This window comes from Musa acuminata, chromosome BXJ1-5 (assembly GCF_036884655.1).
Source record: "Musa acuminata AAA Group cultivar baxijiao chromosome BXJ1-5, Cavendish_Baxijiao_AAA, whole genome shotgun sequence".
NCBI lineage: Eukaryota > Viridiplantae > Streptophyta > Magnoliopsida > Zingiberales > Musaceae > Musa > Musa acuminata.
This window is the reverse complement of record NC_088331.1, coordinates 2,770,872-2,794,585: the sequence shown is the minus strand read 5'-3', so window position 1 is coordinate 2,794,585 and position 23,714 is coordinate 2,770,872. Positions and strand designations below refer to the sequence as shown.

Below are 23,714 nucleotides of genomic sequence, written 5' to 3'. Positions count from 1 at the left end.
TATACTCTTTAATGAATCGGAGAGTGAATTGGGGCCGTCTGATTCAACTTTGCCGGATGCTTTAGGAACTATGGGGTTTAGTGGTTGTTAGCTGGTGCTCGATTATTATTGAGACGTGGCACTGGGCCCACCGTTTCAATTGGGTTGATTTGGACTCTTTTGGTGATCAAGACCCCTTAACAATGCCTCGCCAACCGGGACCGTCGGATCGGATGGTTCGCCAATAATGCGCCGCAATGGACGGTCAGATGCTGCTTGTTTAGGCCCGGACTGGGGACCGGGAAAAGGAGACGCTACTTGTGTGAGAGGCTATTCGGCCGTACCAGTTGGCAGTCGTACAACACGGAAAAAAAAGGCCAATTGGAAGATTACACGTGTAAAAGTCCGAGACAACAACCAATGGGAGAACAGGTTGACGATGGGCCTACGAACTCGTGTACTTTTTGGATTGCCGTCTTAAATGAGATAGAAAGCGACTGGGCGAGGCGTGAAGTGGACTGCGATTTCCCATAACTTATCGTGGTCGCGTACGTGATAACCGGTTGTCGTTTGACCGTTGCGAATGGGCTGCACGTGGCTCCCCACATGGTTGGAGAAATAATAGGCAAGTTGGCTTATCGTGTCCAACAATCACAGCAGAAATAATCATGTCATGTCACGATCTTTGAGATTCGTGTCGAATTGATCTGCTGTAAAATTTAATCAAGGACCTGAATATGTGACTCTGGACTTGATCAAAATATTTTGACTTTCTTATTTCATTATATATATATATATATATATATATATAAGAGAGAGAGAGAGAGAAAATTTCTCACTATTATACAAGATAAATGAGCACCCTCCTGACTGAGAAGTGAGGACGAAGCTCATGGGATGACACTCAGTTCTTCTGCTGCTTCTGTGCTCAATTGTGCACCGATCTGTGGAACAATAGAAAGCCTTGCTTTCATCCAGCAGCCAAATAAAGGACATTTATTCCTTCAAGACACAGTAGTCGTAATAGGTGGCAGGGGCACGTGATAAGGTCCCAAATATCTGCACCGATCTGTGGAGCTTTTCTATGTCGTTCCAAACAAGAAGGATATGGAGGGGCCATGAAATGAACGGCCAGCTACCAAAGCCATCATGTTGGAGCACACTCACACCTGCAGCCATCATTTCTGCTCCCTACTTTTCTTACCTCTATCAGCACATCTACTCTACGCCTTCCCAATGATGCTTTCCTTGAGCTGTTGTTTATCCTTTAATTTTCTGAGTTCAGATAAGATTAGGATGTTGGGATTTGAGAGGGAGAGAGAGAGAGAGAGAGAGTCAGGGAAGGAACTTATTCCTCACAGTTGCTTTGGCTTATCCATTGGTTTGTCTTCAGCTTGAGGAACTTGAATCTGGCATCTCAAACTATTATAGCATCAAGTACTGATCACCACACATATTGGCCTTCTTTTCTTCATCAACTTCCAAATCATGAATCCGCCTTAGGAATTATTATGAAGAAGAATCAGATTTAGCAGTGCAATAGTTTCGCTATAGTGCTAGCTATGATTGTGGAAGATAAGGGGAGAACCTTTTGGAAGAACGTTTCTTTGGTTATTCCGGACGAGTGAAGTACAATTAAAGTGGCTTTCTTTGTCCAATAAATAAATAAGTTGCTTTGTATCAGCCAATGTTTAATGGTCACCGCATAGAAGAAGACAGCTCATGTGACTCTACCTATTTATTCCTAATCCTACTTTCTCTTTATCGAACAATATTTAATGATCGTTTTCTTTGAGCCATGTTCTAGGGATTCCATCGTGAGCTATCCCAAATCTAAGTCATCTTATTGGAATGATAAGCTAATTAGCTTTTGGCTATGTGTGTGTGTGTGTCTCTCTCTCTCTCTCTCTTCTTTGCTCTTTTTAAGTTCTACAAGTTTGACAATGGTCGCCAACGTTGCAAACAAGTAATTACATCTATCTTTAATCAACGACGCAATAATTTAACTAATTAATCAACTTTCTACTTGTGATTGAATGCTAAAAATTTATATTTATATTTAAATCCTTATCAACTAATAAACTATATATATATATATATATATATATATATATATATATATATATATATATATGAAACAAGTATCCTTGGCTTTGATTTCAAGTTACATGAAGATGAGCTCATCAAATATTATCTCTAGCGAAAGATAGCTAATATATGTGTCGTTGGCTTTGATTTCAAGCTACATGAAGATAAGCTCATAAAATATTATCTCTAGTGAAAGATAGCTAATCTTCCCTTGTACTTCAATGTCCTCAAGGACATCAACGTGTACAAGTACCATCCTAACAAGCTTGTTGGTAATGTTTACTTCATCTCGGTGTATTGTTATGTCTTTTAATATCATCAAATTAAATGCATATTTCATGGATTACTGACAGAGAATTACCGACAATTTAGAGAAGACAAGTGGTACTTCTTTATCTCTCAGAAGCGCAAGTATCCCAATGGGTCACGATCAAATCAAAAGGCCATCGATGGATACTAGAAAGCCATAGGAGCTGACAAACAAATCAAAGTTCATGGCCATTGAATCGAAACCAAGAAATCTTTGGTTTATTGTACAGGAAAGGTGGGAAAGGTGAAAAGATTGATTGAATCATGCAGGAATATATGAACTATGATCCCATCTCACAACCTCATCAATTAGATGGCAGCATAAAGGTTCTAACATTATGTTCATGATCTCACGATCTTTATTAGTGTCATATTTTAATGCCGCTGATACTTTGTTTTGATCTATAGTTTAATTCCTATGTGTTGTGCTTGATTCAAAAGAAGCATGGAGCTCACAAGAGTATCACCACTTGTTCAAGTTCTTCCGATGAGATCAACAACCCTTCCCACTAGAAAGTTCCTCAGACGATCACCAGCAACAACCCTAGAAATGCCATGATTAGATCACAGGTTATCCAAGAGGAAGATGGTGGATTGGCATCAAGCAATCATCAACTTCAACCCAGGGGACTGGGTGTTCTTGTAAGCTCCTACCGCAGTAACTTCGCACCTATAGATCCTACCAATCTTGTACCAAGCTACCCAGGAATGTAAGCATACTAGGTTTTTGCACCAGTTCATACTAATCCATCAGGAACTGTATACCCACCGATTCATACTAACTTCACACCTACATATCCTGCCAATCTTGCAACAACCTGCGTAGGAGTGCAAGTTTATGCACTAGTTCATATTAATCCATCAGGACCTGTATACCCACCAGTGCAAGTCTACCAATCATAATCGATCCCTACAGTGCAACCACATCCGCAACAAGTATATGCATTTGCACCAGTTCATGCTAATCAATCAAATCCAGTATACCCAACAGTTCAAGTCTATCATTCACAGTCGATCACTACAGTGCAAGCCCATTGCCAACAAGCATATGTTTATGCACTAGTTCATACAATCGACCTACATACCCATCAGTACAAGTCTACCCATCACAGTCGATCCCTACAACGGAAGCAGTCCCGCAACAAGCATATCATCATGATTTCCCTACACTCTACAATGTTAATCCCCAGAAGTGGATAACCACCTAGCATTGAATAGTTATTTGGTAGATAATGGTTATGATTTTGTGGGCGAAGATTACGTTTTTACTTACGAGGACTTGAAGATTTCATTCTCTGATGAAGTGCCATAAGGGCCTGCAGGCCTTTTCGAACAAGACCCGAGAGATGATGTTCCAGGAAACAATCCAGTTGTGCCACCAAGTGATAGTTGTGGTCTTCTAGGAAACAATTTTACTGTGCCTTCAAGTGATAGAGGTGGTGTTCTAGAAATGAATCCTATGCCTCCAACTAATCTTTGGCATTATACGCGAGATGATCTCAGCTTCCTTATTAATTTTCATTATCGTCCTCGCATAGATCGTAGAAAACCTTAAAGCTGATTGTGGAGATTGGTTTTACTAAGATTAGAAGATGAGTTCTATAATGATAGATAGTGCAGCTGCATTTATTATGCTTCGGTTACCCAAAGCATAGGCAATAGGAGTTGTCAACATTTTATATGAGATGTATATTTATTTATATTCAAACTAATTATTCTGATTCCATCACAATTAGTTTTCGATCAACTTGTTGTTTGATTCATCAAAATTGATAAATTTTCTTTAAAATTTGAACATGCTAGATTTGTGTATCTTTGTATTGAAATAGATTCAAGGTGTGTGTACTGTGTACTGGTAAAATACTTGATGGGTTTTTTCAAATTGTTCCACATGAAAATCTATCTTTTATTTGCTACACTTGTAGTTGTGTCACAAGCAAGTTGATTGTCCTTTTAATCTTGGACGTTGTTTTAGCCCCCTTCAGGAAGGGAAGAAGTACATCTATCTTCTTCTAATATCTATGGTGGAGGAGATTCTAAAAATTAGGATAATTATCTTCCCTATTGAAGCAAGGAGTGTGGATTGGTAAAATGCCTAATGGGTTTTTTCAAGTCGTTACAAATAAAAATATATCTTTTATTCATTTTCGCTTGTGGTTGTGTTATTTGTTTGGCTTATGATTGTGTTGGCCATAGGCAAGTTGATTGTCTTTCTAATTTTGGATGTTGTTTTAAGGAAAGAAGTACATCCATCTTCTTCTAATATTTGTGGTGGAGGAGATTCTAAAGATTAGGATACTTTGTTTGTTCCTTGGATTAAAGTTCAACAATGAGGATAATTTCTTTGGTCAGTAGATTAGAGTACAACGATGAGGTTTATCTAGGGCATCACCATCATCGATGTTCATATGGTTTGTCATGTGACCTAGTTGCTAACCTTAATGAGTGTGAAATTGGTGCTGGTTCAAAGGCTTTGGGTGTGTAACAAATTGATGATTCACACCTCATCATCACCTCATTAAACATTACAACTCATCGTCACGTATGATACCAAAAATAAGTCAACATTACTTTAGGCATAACATACATGATATCAAAACAATAAAATTTTTCATCATTCACCATTACTTATTGCTTCTTCCCCTTTGTCATCAACAAAAAGGAGAAAGTGCAACAAGTAATTGATCATGCAAGGTATTATTTGAGTAAGTTATATATTACTTTAGAACATGCAAGCTAGCAAAATTTTGAGATATGCCGTTAAGTTCTTAAGATGTGTAAGATAGCAAATTTTGCTTTTTGATATGGCAAGTTAGCACTTCTCTTTAGATGCTCAAGTACTTTTGATTCTTTTGAGATGTGCAAGTTAGCATTTTTACTTTCTCCCCTTTGTCATAAAAAATAAGAAAAAGAAGAAGAAGAAAAAATTTCATTCATCACATAAAGAAAAGAATCAAGTCATAAATTTTGAAAGTCCACGAATCAAAGTTCTACTTTCAAAAATAGAAAGAGGAATGATTCATAGGAAATAATTATCACATAAAATATCAAGTATACCAAAATTCCATGAATAAAATTTCTACTTTCGTAAATAGAAAGAGGAAGGATTCATAGGAAATAATTATCACATAAAAGATCAAGTATACCAAGAGTCCATGAATCAAATCTCTTCTTTTGTACATTGCAAGAAGAAGGAATGATAGGAAACGATCTTGATTTCAAAAGAAAACTGAAGTTATAAAAATCGAGAAATCCAAAAGATGTATAAGAGGAACTCATGCATTATTCTAATTCTCTTCTAATAAAATCAAATTATTCTTTATTCAATTATTTTATAAAAATATTAGCTAAATTGATGTTTTGCATCAATAAATTCTAAAGATAAATCATGGTTATTAATATGATCTCTAATAAAATGATGCATAATATCAATATATTTAGTTCTAGAGTGTTGAATGAGATTTTCTATTAAACATATTGCACTAGTATTATTATATTTTATAAGAATATTTTTTAAATATAGTCCATAATCTTCTAAAGTGTTTTTCATCCAAATAATTTGTGCACAATATGCACCTGCTACTATATATTCAACCTTAGTTGTAGATAATATAACTGAATTTTATTTCTTGGAAGACCAAGAAACAAGTGAATAACCTAAGAGTTGACATATTCCAAATGTGCTTTTTCTATCTATTCTACATCTAGTAAAATCAACATTGGCATAAGCAATCAATTCAAGATTTTAAATTTTTAGATACCATAATCCTAGATTAGATATCTAAAAATCTTTTTAATAGTTTTTAGGTAAGATTGCTTGGAATTAGATTAAAATCTAGCACATAGTCTAACACTAAATATAAGATCAAGTCTAGTTGCTGTGAGATATAGTAAACTACCTATCATACCCCTATAAGTCTTTTGATCAAAACATTTATCCATTAATATCCATATCTAATTTTATAGAAATGCTCATTGCTATATTAAATCCTTAGCACTATCCATATTAAATCATTTTAATAGATCTAATGCATATTTAGTTTGACTAACAAAAATTATATTATTAAGTTATTTAATTTATAAATCTAAAAAAAAGGTTAATTCCCTCATTAAACTCATTTCGACGTATTATTGACAAAAGATTCATATAAAGATTCATTTGAAGATCCAAAAATGATATAATCAACATAAATATGAATAAAAAAAAATTATTTTTAAAATATTTAATAAACAATGTAGTATCGACCTTGTCTTTCATAAAATTATTTTGAATAAGAAAAGAACTAAGCCTCTCATACCAAGCCCTAGGAGCTTGTTTTAACACATAGATAGTCTTAGATAACTTAAAAATATGATTAGGAAATAGAGCATTTTCAAATTTAGGTAGTTGTTCAACGTAAACTTATTTATAAATAAAATCATTTACAAAAGTACTTTTGACATCAATTTGAAATAACTTAAAATTGTTACAATATGCATAGGCAAGGAGAATCCTTATAGTTTCAAGTCAAGCCACAAGAGTTAATTTTTTTCATAATCGATACCTTCTTTTTAGTTGAAACTTTTGACCACTAATCTAACCTTGTTTCTAATCATAATACCAAGTTCATCTTGCTTGTTTCTGAAAACTCATTTAGTACCAATTACTGAATAGTCGCTAGGTCTAGGAATAAGCTTTCATATCTCATTTCTCTTAAATTGATTTAACTCATCTTGCATTGCAATAACTCATGAATCATCTTTTAGGGTTTCATCAATGCATTCTGGTTCAATTTAAGACAAGAATGTCTCATTTGCACAAATTTTTTTTTAAAAAAGAATGAGTTTCAATACTTCTTGATGTATTTCCAATGATTAGCTCTATGATGAGCATCTATATACTTCCATTTCTTATATAAGGATTCATTAGAAGAAGATGCATCTAATTTACTTGTGGGAAGAGAGTTTTTATTCAAATTTAAAGCATCAAAATTATTTTTTTAATTCGAGAAGCTTATTAAAAATAATATGAATGCATTCCTCTATAAATATGATAATTATGATAATTGAGTTAGTAGGATTACTCCCTAAAGTAACTCAAACTGACACCTAAATATGATAATTAAGGCTAAAACAATTATAATACTAGTAATGTTCTTCCGAACTTCCGATGAACTTCCAACGAACTCCCGATGAACTCCTAGTGAGCTTTCGGCGCATCGTCCAAACCTTCGATGTAACGGCTGATCCATCCATTCTCGACGCATTGTCCGATTCTTCCGACTCGATGCCCCATCTTTGACTTCGACCCAATGTTCGATTCTCTAATTATTTTACCTTTTCATGATCGTAGTTAATCTTGTATCACTTTTCTCAACACATAAATTAGATCATAAATCAATTGTTTTAATCATCAAAATCCGAGATTCAATAAATACTTCTTAGTTTATATATTTTTAAAAGATCTTATAATTTTTTTTATACTTCAAATTTGTCAAAACTTTTACATCTAGAGGATAATTGATACATCTTCGATTAGTAAAACTAGACATATTAACCATAAACATTCATAACAATATAAAACAAAAGTGAAAAAGATAATCAATTATTGATCATAAAGAAACTACACAATAAGTTATAAATATATTCTTATAATTTTTTAATTAAATTTATCATATTCATAATTATAGACAAAATAATATTCCAGAATAAAGGATAATAAAAGTAATATGTTAAACTTAATAGAAATTATGTCAAATTTCATTCATATATAATTTACTTTAAATTTATAACAAAATTATATGAATGAATTTTGGGTCCACATGAAGATATGGTCAAAATAAGAAATGTTATAAGATTCATGCAATAAACTTAATTTACTTTATTTTAAATAAAATAAAATTTTAAATTTTTCATAGTGAACATGATCATCATATAATATTTCTAGTCATATTACCAAAATATTATTATTAGTTTGAAAAATATTAGATATAAATCTAATATATGCATCTTCATGAATAACTAAGTCATTGATATTTATTTTTTATTATAAATATATCTTAAAAATAATACATTCTATAATTAAATTAACAACACTTATCTACTTTTCAAAATATGAATGGTAAAATTATATTCAAAATGTAAAATTTATGAGAGTTCCTATGAAAAAGCATTACAAGACATATTACAATTAAAAAAAAAACTAAAATTTAACCTTTTACTCAATAATGTCAGTTTAAGTCATTTAATAAGATTCCCTCTTAGTAACATTTTTAATTAATTAATTTATTATTAAAAAATAATCATATTTAGCTCAATAAAATATTCTTAATCTTTTAAAATCATAGTTGTGTAATTTTCAAAATCTAAATCTAAAAAACTAATTGGGTCATCTAATATTCTAATCCTAGGATCCCATATTTTGAGTATTCTTCTCAATTTCTCTTTTAATTGTTGAATATTTCTGTCTTTCTCATTCTCAGAATATCTATTCATAGAAATTAAATCATGACATATGGATGTTGCAAAATACCAAGACATAGTTCTATGCCTTTAAGTTCATACATATCTTTTATCTGGTCCAAATACTTGAGAATCAATATCTTCACTCAATGCAATATTGCTTAATAAGAGTTCATAATATTACTAGTGCTTACTGTCTTATTTAATGAAAAATTAGGAGTAAGTAAAACACATCCATAATGAAAATTTGAAGTGAGATATAATTGTTTTTTTTTTGTTTTATCCTATTTTTTTTCCATGAATAGTTATAAAAATATCACCCTTAGCTAACTCTTCTTATCTTCTTGCTTCATAGTAATAAATAGATCCACATCTTCCACCATCTCTTGTTTCAATGAATCAGATACTTGTTTCCATGCCTTCAAATTTAGTTTGACTGCCAAAATCTCACTCAATAATCCCTTATGAGGTCGTACAATTTACTTATAGCTAACCTAACTACAATATGCTCTTTCAAGTACAAAACTCTATGCATTAGTCAGGCAAGTCTATCATAATCTTTGTTCTACTACTATCTCAATAGAAGGTACTAATATGATTAAGATAAAGTTAACAATGTAATGGAGTGATTAATCACATACTTTAATTTAAGCTTCCTTCAGTATGCATCTCAATTGAAGGCTCCTATCTAAATCTTGACCAAATGTGAAATCACATATTTGGTTCTCTCACAGAAATGCTAAATATATACACAAATTGGAATATGTAAATTAAAGTAAAACTAAGAGTATAAACTATTTAGTATCATATCATATGATATATATATATATATATATATATACACACACATTCTTCGAAAAAATCAAATCTTTTATTTTATAAGAATAATAATATATAAAGAATAACTAACTTTTTTTCTTGAATTAACTCAAACCAAAGCTCCAAGTGGCTTCTACCAAGAAAAACAAAATGAAGTTGTTGATGTCAAAAGATTAATCCAAATAATAATAATATTTATATTATTCAGAACTTTTCACATGCATCCATTAAGAAAAATCAAGTCCTCCGAGACAAAATGAATTTCAAAATTATTTATGTATCCTCTTATATAAATTCTAAAAAAAAAATTCTCGACGTCAAAGTTTTGTTGTACATGAATTTTTTTTATACTCCAACCAATATGAAATTATTGATGAACTCGTTTGTAAACATACATTGATCTCCCAAGACCTCACATTACATTGATGGAAGACTTATTAGGCACACACTTTCGATTAATGCATGCATCATATGGATACGAAGATAAATAGACGCATAAGGGAAGATAAATTAATGCACACTTCAAAATAATCTTCGTAAAGGTACATAAAGTTGGTGAGTATAAATAATAGGGATATTAATAAATATTAAAATTATAATAATCCAACCACTATGATTTCAAGAATATTTTATTCTTCTACATCAAAGTTTTTTTATGTACTTGAATATTTTTTATACTCCAACCAATATGATTTCAAGAATCCAAAAATTATTTATCGTTGATCTCCCAAGACTTCACATTGATAGTAGGAGCCTTTGGATGCATACTCTTAAAAACACCTTTGTAAAGGTTAAAAAAATGGTGAATATAATAAATAATAGGGATATTAATAAACATTAAAATTACAATAATCCAAACAAACAAAAAAGAAAAAAATTCCGACCTGCCGGATTCGAACCAGCGACCTAAGGATGTCTGAACCGACTACAGTCCTCCGCTCTACCATCTGAGCTAAGGTCGGTATTGTTATTATATTCGGCGCTTTTATTTTAAATATATAATTAATAATATATAAAATATATAACACATGATTATTCCACTTGGTAAATATCATAATATATATATATATATACATCATTATGATGTTATTATTGAATCAAACATCATTATTTTTTATTATTGTTATCATCATTATTGGGCCTCCTTTGACTTACTCATGTGCTCTAATACCATTTGAACCATGTGACATATAATAATACAATGTTCGTAAGCGAATAGTATAATGGGTCAATGAGGCATGCTTTGGCTTCATGTTTGTTTGACTAATATGATTAGTTGAGATCACAATTGGTTGGGACATTTAGCTCATCATCGAGTAATATAATAAACAATTATGATAATGTATATTATATATATATATATATTTATATTTACTTATGTGACTTCTGTTTGGTATTTATGCTAATCTAGCATGTGGATTCCTACAATACAACCAAATTAGTCATCAACTAATCATTGGACTCCATTGAAATGTTAGATCAAAATTTTTCAAAGAATCTAATTGACACTTGAAGACGACTAAGAATAGTTTGAATGATTGGGCCATCCCGATAAACGTCTATTTTTGACTATCCAAACATCATGTCATATTAAAAGTCTATTATCAATATGATTAGTATTAGGATTGATTGATTTCTATAGTATATTACAATGGACACCCTTCTTTTACCTCGATATAAAATATATTATACATTCCGATTTAAACATAAATTGAGAAATAGACTAATCATATCTCTTATCATTAAATTCAATCAATAAAATAAATAATAATAATTTAATATATTTAAGACTTACGCCGAGTTGTATTCATCAATATACATCACGTCAGGTATGTTTCCAATCTTTCTTCACTATATTTTTTTTTCCTTATACTTTTATCTTTCTCCATTGTCATATATTTCATCATTAGTATATATCATCAATATATCATATACCATTGAAATTAATCGGTATCATGTATTATGATATCAAATTGATCAGAGTTTAATTCTTGATTTTCTTTTCGACTAAACCGTATGATCTCAAATATTGTTTGTGGCCTTATGAAAGTACCTAATTAAAAATAAATAAATAAAAAAAGAAGATGACGAGGCTATTATTAATGGGATTGGTCTTAATTTTCTAGTAAGATGGCAACTCAGAAACGAGAAGTATGACTCACGTGCGGAACGTGTCTCGAATGCGGAAAACCTAATTAAATGTGTGGCAGAGCACCGAATGATTCGAGTATGGGAAAAAGCACGAGTACATGGGATTCTGTAGCACGACAAGATCTTGATGTTGGTGGTCACAAATCTAAGTGCAGCAGCACCGATATGAGCAGCCCACACATTAACCCAATTCTTTCCCACCATAAATCTTCATGCGGGAAAGCTCCGGCATCCATTTATTGACTTGCAATGATCATGCCAAATCTCTCTCATCATACCAATCCAATCTTTATGTCGATGATGTCAAACATGACGCACCCACTTATCTCAGCAACCTCTAATAATTTATATGTGGATTTTTAACCTTATGATATTTCATATTATAATTTCTTTTATATATATATATATTCACTATTTATTTGACAATCCATACTAACTAACTTCCCAATAGCTTTTAAAGCGGTTATTAATTCAAGTATTATATATATAACTACATGTTAAACTTAAACTTTTTTTTTGAGATTATATATATATTTTTTGTAATAAAAACATGCTATTAATCCAATGGATTCCACCAATGAACTAAGTCTTTCTTATTGACCTAAAATCTTCACATGCGTTTGACTACAATGGTTTTGTATGTTTGACGAGGTTTACATTTCAGAGAGAGAGACAGAGAGTGTGTGTGAACGCACTGACTGATGTGAATATTGACTTGACCCCACCACATGCTTCCCACCCATTCAGACGTGAACGTGATCACCCCGCTCCCCCACGTTTTCGTTGACCATGAACACGTGGCAGAAGCACGACTCTCCGATCCATGATCATCACGATGTCAGTCAACCTTCCAATGTTCACGTCGCCTGTGGCGCCGTAGTTACTGTTCAGAATGTGGACCGAATGCGTGGCCGGAAAATGACTTTTTACTTTTTATCCGCCGTGCGATCCATTCACATTGTCTTCTTTGGGACTACGTGATGGCTTTGTCGCATTTCGACCGGTGACGTTTGATTGCTTTCAAGTGTGGGTTCGGATTGAGAAAGCGACAAATCAGCTACGTTCATTCAACAGTCATTCATTCACTCGGCTTTCTCAAAAGGTCTTTCTTTTTTGCGTCATATATGACTATCTACCGGCGAGTAGCCCGGTCACAAGCTCGGCAGGCTGAACGTGTCTGGACTTTTAGCTGCGGTTTAGCCATCTGACTTAGTCAACTCCAAGACGGGGTAATGACAAGAAAGCGATGCCTTTTTGTGTTATACGAGAGGGTGCTGCTCGCTGTGAGATTGTTTCACGGAAGGTGCGGAAGCCACATCACCACGGATTCGTTCGTTCACGTTGGCAATTTGGTGCCCATATAAAACTGGCTCACGCGGTGGTGGGAGGGCTCATTCTGTCCTGCGAAGCCTCTTGAACAAGTGACACAGCGAGAGAGACTGGGAGGGCAAAAGGAAGTAGTGAATCCATTCGCATCATGGTGAGGGCTCCTTGCTGCGAGAAGATGGGTCTGAAGAAGGGGCCATGGACACCGGAGGAGGACCAGGTTTTAGTGGATTACGTCCACAGATATGGCCATGCCAACTGGCGAGCCTTGCCGAAACAAGCCGGTGAGTACAGACTGCTCCTCCCTTGGCTAGGGTTCTTTCTCTCTCCGGAAAAGAAATCATCGAAATCGGGTCTTCGATCTAATCTCAGTTCGTTGCTATGCAGGTCTCCTGAGGTGTGGGAAGAGTTGCAGACTCCGGTGGGTGAACTACCTGCGACCCGACATCAAACGCGGGAACTTCACCAGGGAAGAACAGGAGACGATCATCGGATTGCATGGGATGCTCGGCAACAGGTAACAGCTCCAGCTACTGGATTTGGATCGCTTTCAGCGAATCATGCATTCTGAGATCAAAGCAAGATTTTGCATGTGAGAGTAACGAAGAGGAAAGCAAGTGTACTTCATGCTTATTTTCCTCTGCTCTCGAGGATGGGAAGGGAAAGTTCCAAGAGACCGACCTCTTGGGCTGCCTCCTGTGGACCACACGCAGAAGCTACAAATCATACCTTGTCCCACATTTTATCACCGTGCACACGCGAAATCTTTCTTCCTGCCATCAATTACGTGATTTCGACTGGCGAGTCTCTCACACGCGGTACTGTTCCTCTTGTCGGTAGGTGGTCTGCCATCGCTGCCAAACTACCTGGAAGAACGGATAACGAGATCAAGAACGTGTGGCACACCCACCTGAAGAAGCGCTTCGTCGGCCCCAACATGTCTTCCTCCGGATCGTCGAAGAGGAAGACGACCGGTTGTTCCAGGACTGACAGGACGGTACTGTCCCAGCCATTGTCCACGCAGCTGGAAGCAGATCACAGAGGCGCAAGGCTTGCGTCGATGTCACCGGAGCAATCATACAGCGACTTGTACTCCTTTGCCACTGATTGGTCGGGGGCATCAGGAGGGATCAGTAACGTCAAGGAGGAAGGATGTTCTTCTCAGGAACTCCAAGAGATTGATGAGGGCTTTTGGCTGGAGACTTTGTCGACGGATGAGCCTGCTACACTAACAATTCCTACTACTACTCCTCCTCCTCCAACCAACGACCGGTTCGACCTGTTCACCTCATCCGACATGGATGACACGGACTTTTGGCTGAACGTCTTCATGGGAGCTGGAGATCTGCAGGAACTGACGCAATTGTAGGAGAACATGACATTCTTCGGATTTTTTTATAGGACATTTTGGCGGTGGTGAATTGACTTATAGAAGATTGAACCACTGGATCATCAAAGCTTCATTAATGGTGGGTGGTGGTCTTCGAGAGATAGACATGCACTCTTCTTCTCAACGGGAAGGTGGAAGAAGAAGGCCAAGGCAGAGAATATACATACTTTCCTTGTATGTAAAGAGAGGAAAAAACCTGAAAGTGTGGCCTCTTACGTGCTGTCAAAGGCAACAACTTGTAGTTCACATATTTCCTTGTAGTTTGTTTTCATTGCATGAACACATGGTTTATGTGAGATATCAAAGGAGATCAACTCCTTCATTCCTAGTAGTTTTGAATGTTCCAAGTTATATGCTATTGAGCACTACTGCATCGAGTCATGAAAGACCCAATCAAGCAGGCTATTGACAAGGCTCGGCAACTTTGGCAGGCAAACAGCTGACACTAACTCTAAAGATTGACTCATTCTAAGCACATCACAATCAATCAAGTTCGTCTTTGCAATAATCACTCTCTATTAATGAACTTTGGCAACTTCTGGACTTCCGTATCAATCGATAATTTATGTGCACAGTGTTTGTATGTTTGTCGAACTTGGGTGTATGCCAACTGCATCTAGAGGAGCTGATAAGAGAAGAAGAAGAAGTAGAGTTTGGTGGTTTTGTGAAGGTTTTAACAAGTCATGAGACCTTTAAATATGATGATTTATCTTGGCCCAATTAGGCTTTCCTCGAATAAAAAGTGCCAACATGATATAATATATTTGAATAAGAGAAATGATTTTAACCCTGATTGAGATCATAATAATATTAGTCCATTCCTAATTCCTTTCGAATATCATTTTTCACATATGGATGGATGGGTGGGGCTACCATGTGAAGGCTTCTAATTAATGGCAAATACCTGTATATCATTTGTATGTCCACAATTAATAACATATTTAGATGTAACCATCTAATGTGCCTGGTCATCCTTTTTTTTTTTTTTTTTTAATCATAGTTGTTGGGTTTATTGTATTGTATGGGTTTGGACGGCACAGGAAAGACAAATTGGACGAATATTATTAAACTCAACCCTGTGAGAAAAGATATTTAAGAAAAGAGAAATCTAAAAAAGCAAACAATTTCGTTTAGAAGAGTTGTGCAATGAGTCTTCCATCACATAAAAAATGTTTCTTGTCTTCCACAAGGATGTTTGGAGATTTCGTACATTGTAGACCTCTATACACTCATTGTCGTTGAACAATGGATCTAACATGATGATATCTCATGGTCTTTGTTTCCACATTGTGTTTCTTTCATAATGGTTTTTGTTTGGTGTGCATTATATTACCCTCTAACCAAAGAAGGGGATTTCGAAACCAGACCAATTTGTGCACTAAATAGATCCAACCCAGTTAAACCGGATTCGATCAACTTTAATTGGAAGAACGAAGCGAGTCAAAGATACCCATCTTGAAGTCCACACTGCACTATGCGTCCCAAGGGTGGGGGAGAAAAAACAAAAAGGACTCCTTATGGTGAAAAATATAATGGTGTTACTGTTCAACGCCAGACAGGGTTGACCTGAGTAAGAAGACGTTGAGTTTTTGCTAGCACCGACCAAGAGACTCGTTCCTAATGTGGTTTGAAATCCAAATGCAAGGCACCAATTTCATGGTTGGAAATGTTCTGCAACAATCCAAATGTATTGTTTGGAATGAAAGAGACATGATGAATTGGTTTAGTAATTTTCTCTGCTGGCCGTGACTCGATGTCATAAACAAGACAACAAAATATGCTGCTTCCTATATTTAAACATATCTATATTGACATGGCTCTTACGACCAAGCATACATTATTGACATGTAGAAAATCTATACATAGAATAGGATATAAAGTCTAAAGCCAATCTAATCTATCACCTCGTGGATACAATTAACCAGCCTAAATTTGTCTTGTTAAGGTGCGCCTATGGTTTGGATTTATCCTGTAGCAACTTCACAAAGGCAAATTTCTTAGGGGGGGGGGGGGGGGGGGGGGAACAAAGATAATGATGGCCTGTCCAGAGTGTCTTTGAACATTAGTTTAAGAAAGAACATCCAAGAAAACAGGAGATGACAAATCAGAATTGGATTCAAAATTCTATATATATATATATATAAAACACAAAGCATATGCATAAATAATTGTCAGACTACACAGGTCTTCAAAATCTACTGTCATGGCACTAGGCAATTTCATTCGGAATTACATCATAAATTAATGTAAAGGAGATACTAAAATCATAAATTAAACAAATCAATGAAAAACCATTGTACAATTTAGTGAAGTAACTAACACATTTTATATAGCATTCCTCAGAAAATGTTCAAGATTAGATAATATCAGCTTCATGCCTTGTGATGAAAACAAGACGAACATTGTGCATCACATCTAAGTTATTCGAAGATAGAGTTTTACAGCAAAAATTCAGTAAAAAAAATTAACTAGCAAGTTTATTCAAATCTCGATCTCCATGCAGTTTGAAAAGGTGGCAAAATAGAAACCCACTAGTAACTCGAGGAGAAGCTCAAGACAGGCATGAATACGCAAGAGCCTTCTCCTCCGTTAATTCCTTGGCTGTTGCATCCATTTTCTTCCTTGAGAATTCATCAACAGAAAGTCCTGACAAAATTGGAAGCCAATCAATTATTTTCTTCCATTTTATGTTTTATTATAACAGCAAATACTCCAGAATATCAAAAGAATTTTGTAATTGCTGCAGCAACAAATAATCCAGTGCCAACTCTCCAACAATAGTTTGTAATGTTAATAATTTAAGAACAAGGTCATCCACAGAGATACCCGATCAACAATATATTCACTGTTTGATTTGCGAAGAAGGCTCTAACACGATAAAATAAAAAACAAAAATAGACAACTCATAAAAATGGCCACAATTTGAAGGTTCTTTGCTACCAGCACTCTCTTTTCAAGTTACTTCATCTTTTCATATAAGAACCTGTGCAGTATGATCTTTGGATAATTTGGAAACACAACTTCAAGGTCTTCTAATTGAAAAAGCAAGTTCTAATTGATGAAAGATGATGTTATGTATTCTCATTATGTTCATAAAATGGTATAGCATGCCAAGCAACTATCATGGTGTCAGGTCTTCAGTCCAACCTATTTTAAAGGAATATTAAAATATGCATCGCTGCAATCTGAGTTGACGTATTATTTTGATTCAATTTTGGCTGGGAATATTAAGAACAGATGGGCTTAAGTCCTTGATAACCATGGAAGAGCATCTGATAAAGTCGCTATAATATCTTGAGGCAAAGGTACCACCATTTTTTTCAGGAGTTTAATCAAATGGCCATGTGGAAATTTCCAGCACATAAGATTAGCATATTCTTTAGAAACTTGCTCTCAACAGACCTCCCTTGAGGGAATACCTTCAGTTGTTCATTCTTACTGATTCTGGCTGCCCTTTTTGTGGGTTAGACAATGAATCCTGTGGCCATATATTTAGTTGGTTAAGGGGAGTGGCTATGTCAGTGAATGTAGAAGTCCAACCAGAAGTAACAAAAGGAACTCAATTGTAGTCTGATTACTACTGATTACTGTCTCTGAAAAACACACGATGACTAAGTGTTTAGCAACCATCAATTTCAGAGAATTTGCAGATCTATGCCTATGGAGTTTTATAGGACTTCAGGTTTAGCTGATGGGTACCAGTATAAACAAACATCTGCTTGAAATATGGGAACTAACCCTGGTTGAATAGTCTAGTGGTTGGCCTTCACTATTAAGTAATTCTATGATGGCATATGGCAGTGAACAGAGATTCTAAGGTGTCCAAGAAAAAGATTTGAGAAGTAATTAGAAGCCCAGAGAAATCTTGCAATAGAAGGAAAGCATGAGATCTAGCAATAAATATACTCAATATACTATTAAGAAATTATCATTGACTTATTGAATCATTAAAGTTTCAAACTAGAGTCCTATTTATATCACAGGCTTCGACATGTATATCCTTATAAAATTTAAAATAAATATGTAACCTTTATTTTAGTATAGCATGTGACTAAACCTCCACAAATAACCCTCCCATTAACATCAATATAGACCACTCATATTAGCCACATCTAATAAGGTCAACATTAAGATGATTTGTGGTCTTAAATATCCCCAAAAATTTATATCTAACTAAACCAAATACTTTTACCAGCAAAATTTGTTTTACAATGTACAAATGCCAATTAGATTTAAACTAATATTTAAATGATGGTAAGTATGATTAACCACAAGGATGGATATGTAAGCTTTTAGAATTTTCGGGTATATATATTAAATCTAAATTTAAAGGAAAAAAAAATATGAAAACCAGTAGCTTTAAAAGGATACATATGTATGCAATTTTGCCTTCATAAATTATGCCAATGAAAGAAAAGAGGATACAAAAAGTACAGAAATTATTTACCTTTTTCCTTCATCATCTTTCCAATCATAATCTTCAATATTTTATTATATAATGGCTGATCTAATAACAAGGATATTCAAGCATCTAGTTTGAAAACTAAATAAAGACGATATTCAAGCATTTTAACATTCAAAATCCTAAAAGAGCAGGGACATGTCCAATCATCAGCAAGTACTAGTTATGGCAACATATTAACGAGTAGAAACCGAAAAGCATAGATTCTTTCTTGAGGTAAGCATTGCAGATTCGAGGTATGTCATGTATAATTTTAAAACAAGTACTACCATGCTTGCTATAAGGATTCACATCCAGATTAATACCGTGTACTTAACTGTTATCTGAAACAGCATTAAAAATTACATATGTTGAGCTACTCCTAAGAAATGCAACACAAGTACAATTTCCAAGGAACTTTGACATTTTGTTCCATCTACAAATTAGATGTTCTAATGGCAAGCAGAAAGATAGAACATAATTTGTCCTGAATATTAATTTAAATGATTCTTGCAATGCTCTGTTCAATTTATGGGCCATCTTCTCACCAAAAATCATGAAAGCATTACTATTTTCGACCAGTCAGTTATGCATTCAAGTATAAATTGTTGTATAAAATGTCACATTTTATGCACCTTGGACAATGGTCCACTCGGCAGCACGGCATGTGACTGGAAAAGAGTAAATCAGCCCAGCTGGTACATTATATGAACCATCCGAGTAGACACCCATGGAAACCCAAGTTCCCTGCCACAAAGGAGAGAAAGACTTGATACATTTAGCCAAGAAGCATATGAAGTTTAAAAAGAAGAGATATGAAAAGTAACCTCAGGGGTACCAAGAACCCAATCACGTATGTGATCACAAGCAGCACTGGCAGCAGATAAAGCACTAGAAAGCTTTCTTGCTTTGATTATTGCAGCACCACGTTGTTGAACAGTCTTGATAAATTCTCCCTTGAGCCTGTAAAAGTAAGATATAGCAATAATAAACTGGTCTAATTAGAAAGTCTTAAGAGGATCTGAAATCCAATGAGTGCAAAAGTAAATTTTCAAATGTCAACCTACCAGTCATCATCAGAAACAAGCTCACGAACAGGCTTTTGTCCACTTGGAGTTTTAATGGTTGCATGACTTACATCAGGATACTGAGTAGAAGAATGATTTCCCCAGATGATGACATTCTTGACATCACTAACTTGAATGTTTAATCGCTCAGAAATCTGACCTAGTGCCCTGTTGTGATCCAACCTTGTCAAACAAGTTATGTTTTTTGCAGGGATGGATGGAGCAAACTCTTTCAGTATAAGAGCATTAGTGTTAGCAGGATTAGCGACAACCAGCACCTGCAAGGAATCAGAAAAATGATTCATATACAGTTAAAGAAAATAAGAACATATAAATCTGAAGCATTTCTAATTGAATCGTATAAACATAAAACTTTGCATCCAATATTCCAAATCATACTTTGCAATTTGGAGCAGCATGTGCTTCTAAGGCAGAAGCTTGAGACTTGTATATGGAAACATTCTTTGACATCACATCCTTTCTCTCCATTCCTTCTTTCCGTGGAAAACCACCAACCATAACAGCTACATTGACTCCAGTGCAAGCCTCCACAGCATCAGTTGTGGCCACGACACCTAATTTATAATTGTAAGAGCAGTTGATTTGAAAAACTAAAGAATAAGAACAGACAGTGGAATTATGTACATGAGGAAAAAAATACCCTTAAGAAGAGGAAATGCTGCATCAACCAGCTCCATCTTGACTCCATTGAGTGCTTCTGCAGCAGGTGGAATGTCAAGCATGTGCAAGATAACAGGCTGGTCTGGGCCAAGCATCACTCCCCTAGCAATCATTGGTACAAGTGCATAACCAATTTGTCCTGCAAATATGAATTATGACAAACATTTTATAGTTGCTGAAGATAACAAGAAAATATTAAAAGACCAATTTCATAGAAAAAAAGGTATCTAAGACCAACATGTTTTGACTGCTTTGCCTTGTGACTAAAGTTCCATGGAATTACAGAATATCTTTAAATTATTTGTGTGGTAAGTACAATAATTTACCAAAGAGTACTCCATAAGCAATAAATATAATGCACTACTGATTTTTTAATGTTTCCATGATGTTTCTTATGCAGTTCACAAAAGCTTGATTTACTATGATTAGATTATCGTTATTCCAATATAACACCAAATTGTATGCAATGTAGAGAATCAAAAGATGCCATGGATTAGTTTTGAAGAATCACATAATATATATCTAAGAAATTAATAAAAGACACAGAATCATAACCAAAATAATGAAAAATACATAAATATTACTATCCAATTATACATAAATGATAAGAGCATACACAACAGGGAAACACAAAACTCATGGGAATGAAGAAAGCTCCATTAACAATGTATTCAACAAGGTTTAAGAACTTTAATCATGGAAATGTCTTTGAAGTTACTACTCATTCCATCTTAATCAATTAAAAAGTACAACAAACCAAAGTTAAATAATCATGTCAGACATCTGTTTATAGCACAATAAAAGCTCCAAGATGTCTCTCATATTGCAAAAGTGATAATGATTTTTTAAAAAAATCACACTAGTGCGTATAAACCACCAAGTCATATCCTAATCTTTATTTTCAGTTACGTTTTTGACAAAGAAAAAGGTGGACAAAAATAAAAGCCTCAATAACATGAAGAACGCACATGCCTTCAAGAGAATGTTGAAGCATCAGTTGCGATGTCTCATAATAGTGAATTTGAAAAGGTAAAACAAAAAATAGACTACTGCATGATGATTCTTTCAAACCATATCTTGTGAACAACAGAAATGTTCTACATGGACCATTTAGTTTTCTCAATTTTTCATGGTTTCCGCTAAATCTGAGACCACATGCAGGTTATATACATGAATACAATCAAGTGTAATATATACAAAAATACAAGGAAAGCAGTGATTACTACACATGGTAAAGAAGAATTTAAGGATTTGAAACTCAAGTGAGCTCTTCACGCCTATAACTAAATTCCAGATGTAACAGAAAAAAAAATTAAAGATTAACACATCATAAAGGTGTCACCAAGAAAATACTATAATAATTAACATCACATTATACAAAAGCTTAGCTTGGGAAGGAAAAAAAAATCTCTCATTCAAATGACCAACTTTGAAGTGAAAATCTATCTAAACAACCTTTGCCAGCTTTTGAAGAACCATCATAGGAATTTTATCTTACTAAATAAACCAAAAGATATCTTTATATAAACAAGGACTTGATGAAATATCTAGAGTGTCATGAATTCATAAAGATATATAACCACATATTTGTAAAGAAATAGACAAGTGATCCCTTTCTTAATGGAAGGTAAAGCGTTATCATTCAGGACAAAGGGTAGAACCAAACATGATCTTCTTTCCAGATGTGCTAAACAAGACTTTCTAAATCAAAATACCACTAAAAATGGACAAGCTTTCCGGATCGACTAAGATCAACGCCAGTCCCAACGAAAAAGAAATAAACAAAAGATGAAGAAACAACAAATAACAGAAGAGTAAAAGAACTCCCAAAGCATCTTTAAACACCTACATAGCATGCCAACCCAGATCGATTCAGCACATCGTAAAACAACAAATCATAAAGCAAAACGATCAATATAACAAATAGAACTTGAGATTCTTCAATAAATAAAGAGCAAATGATCGATATAAAACCCCGTCTCTGTTCCAAATCAGTAAACCGAAAGCACCAATTTAGACCGAAGGCGCGAAACGAGCCCATTTCACAATATCGTCAAGTGATTCAGAAACCCAACGAAGATCGTAGCTGCAGATGCTACGTAGGTTCAGATCCGACATACGAAATCAGATCCGACCTGAGATCTGTGACGAATGAATCCAAGAAACACTAGACATGAAACAGAACAGATCATTAGATCGACACCTGCAGCGCCAGTGACAAGAACTCGAACCGGATCCTTCGCCATCTCGACGACGATAAAAGGCGTAGAAAGCAAGAAAGGTTATTGCAGAGCGGTAGGGAGGAAGCGATATGAGGCTCGACCTCGACGAGTAGCGAAGGGGCGACGATGGGATATTTATAGAGGAGAAATGTGGCAACAAGCCAATTGGATGGACGGATATGCTCGAAGTTTCCATCACTGTGAAAGGAGATTCCGCCGTACGGCGTATGGTGATTGATCATCACGATGGATGGACGGCCGGGATTTCTTCTGTTGTACGTTATGGTGTTAATGTCCTGATAATATTATATTATAAATATAGTTAAAACATATGTCGACTATTATGAGCGAAATGTCCTCTTGACTTTTTTTATACTCTTTTATATTTATCAAAAACTACATTGCATTCGCATAATCTTGAAATATTCTTAATCATTAAAATCACATACACTATCAATTAATAATATTTTTAAATAGATTTTAATACTTCAAATGCAATTTAAGCTAATCTTCATTGATTTATAAATAAAAATAATCAAATAAGAAGATTTTTATTAGTTATAAGATTTGTGATTAGGTTTAGGATATTTTTAAAATATTTTATATCTATTCAAAAATAGTATAAACCGATGAATTGAACCGATTCACCTTATAAATCGATTTACTCCATGGATCAGTGAAAGGTAAGAATTATTTGGAGACACTAAATTTCTTGAATTTTTTTGTATTAACATATTCATAATGGTATTCAAATTGTTTTTGGTCACCTTCCAAAAACAAATTAACTAACTGCGGATTAG

The 23,714-nt window shown here is 34.4% G+C and overlaps 2 protein-coding genes and 1 non-coding gene across 3 annotated transcripts; 1 reads left to right on the top strand and 2 right to left on the bottom strand.

Annotated features, from left to right (window-relative positions):
* Positions 1–10,514: 10,514 nt before the first annotated feature.
* Positions 10,515–10,598, bottom strand: TRNAY-GUA (transfer RNA tyrosine (anticodon GUA)). Its single transcript is given in 2 exon segments — positions 10,515–10,550; positions 10,562–10,598. It is a non-coding gene; the product is annotated as a tRNA-Tyr (tRNA).
* A 2,576-nt stretch (positions 10,599–13,174) lies between these two features.
* On the top strand, positions 13,175–14,831 carry LOC103983871 (transcription factor MYB4-like). The gene is made up of 3 exons (XM_009401195.3): positions 13,175–13,397; positions 13,501–13,630; positions 13,954–14,831. The coding sequence occupies exons 1-3, from the start codon at positions 13,265–13,267 to the stop codon at positions 14,480–14,482; spliced, it is 792 nt and encodes a 263-aa protein (XP_009399470.2). The 5' UTR covers positions 13,175–13,264; the 3' UTR covers positions 14,483–14,831.
* Positions 14,832–16,805: 1,974 nt separating this feature from the next.
* LOC135672987 (malate dehydrogenase-like) lies at positions 16,806–23,038 on the bottom strand. Its single transcript, XM_065181609.1, has 7 exons — positions 22,896–23,038; positions 20,673–20,831; positions 20,411–20,586; positions 20,012–20,289; positions 19,772–19,907; positions 19,580–19,691; positions 16,806–17,149 (listed from the first exon to the last, which is right to left on the bottom strand). The coding sequence occupies exons 1-7, from the start codon at positions 22,936–22,938 to the stop codon at positions 17,055–17,057; spliced, it is 999 nt and encodes a 332-aa protein (XP_065037681.1). The 5' UTR covers positions 22,939–23,038; the 3' UTR covers positions 16,806–17,054.
* Between the last annotated feature and the right edge of the window lie 676 nt (positions 23,039–23,714).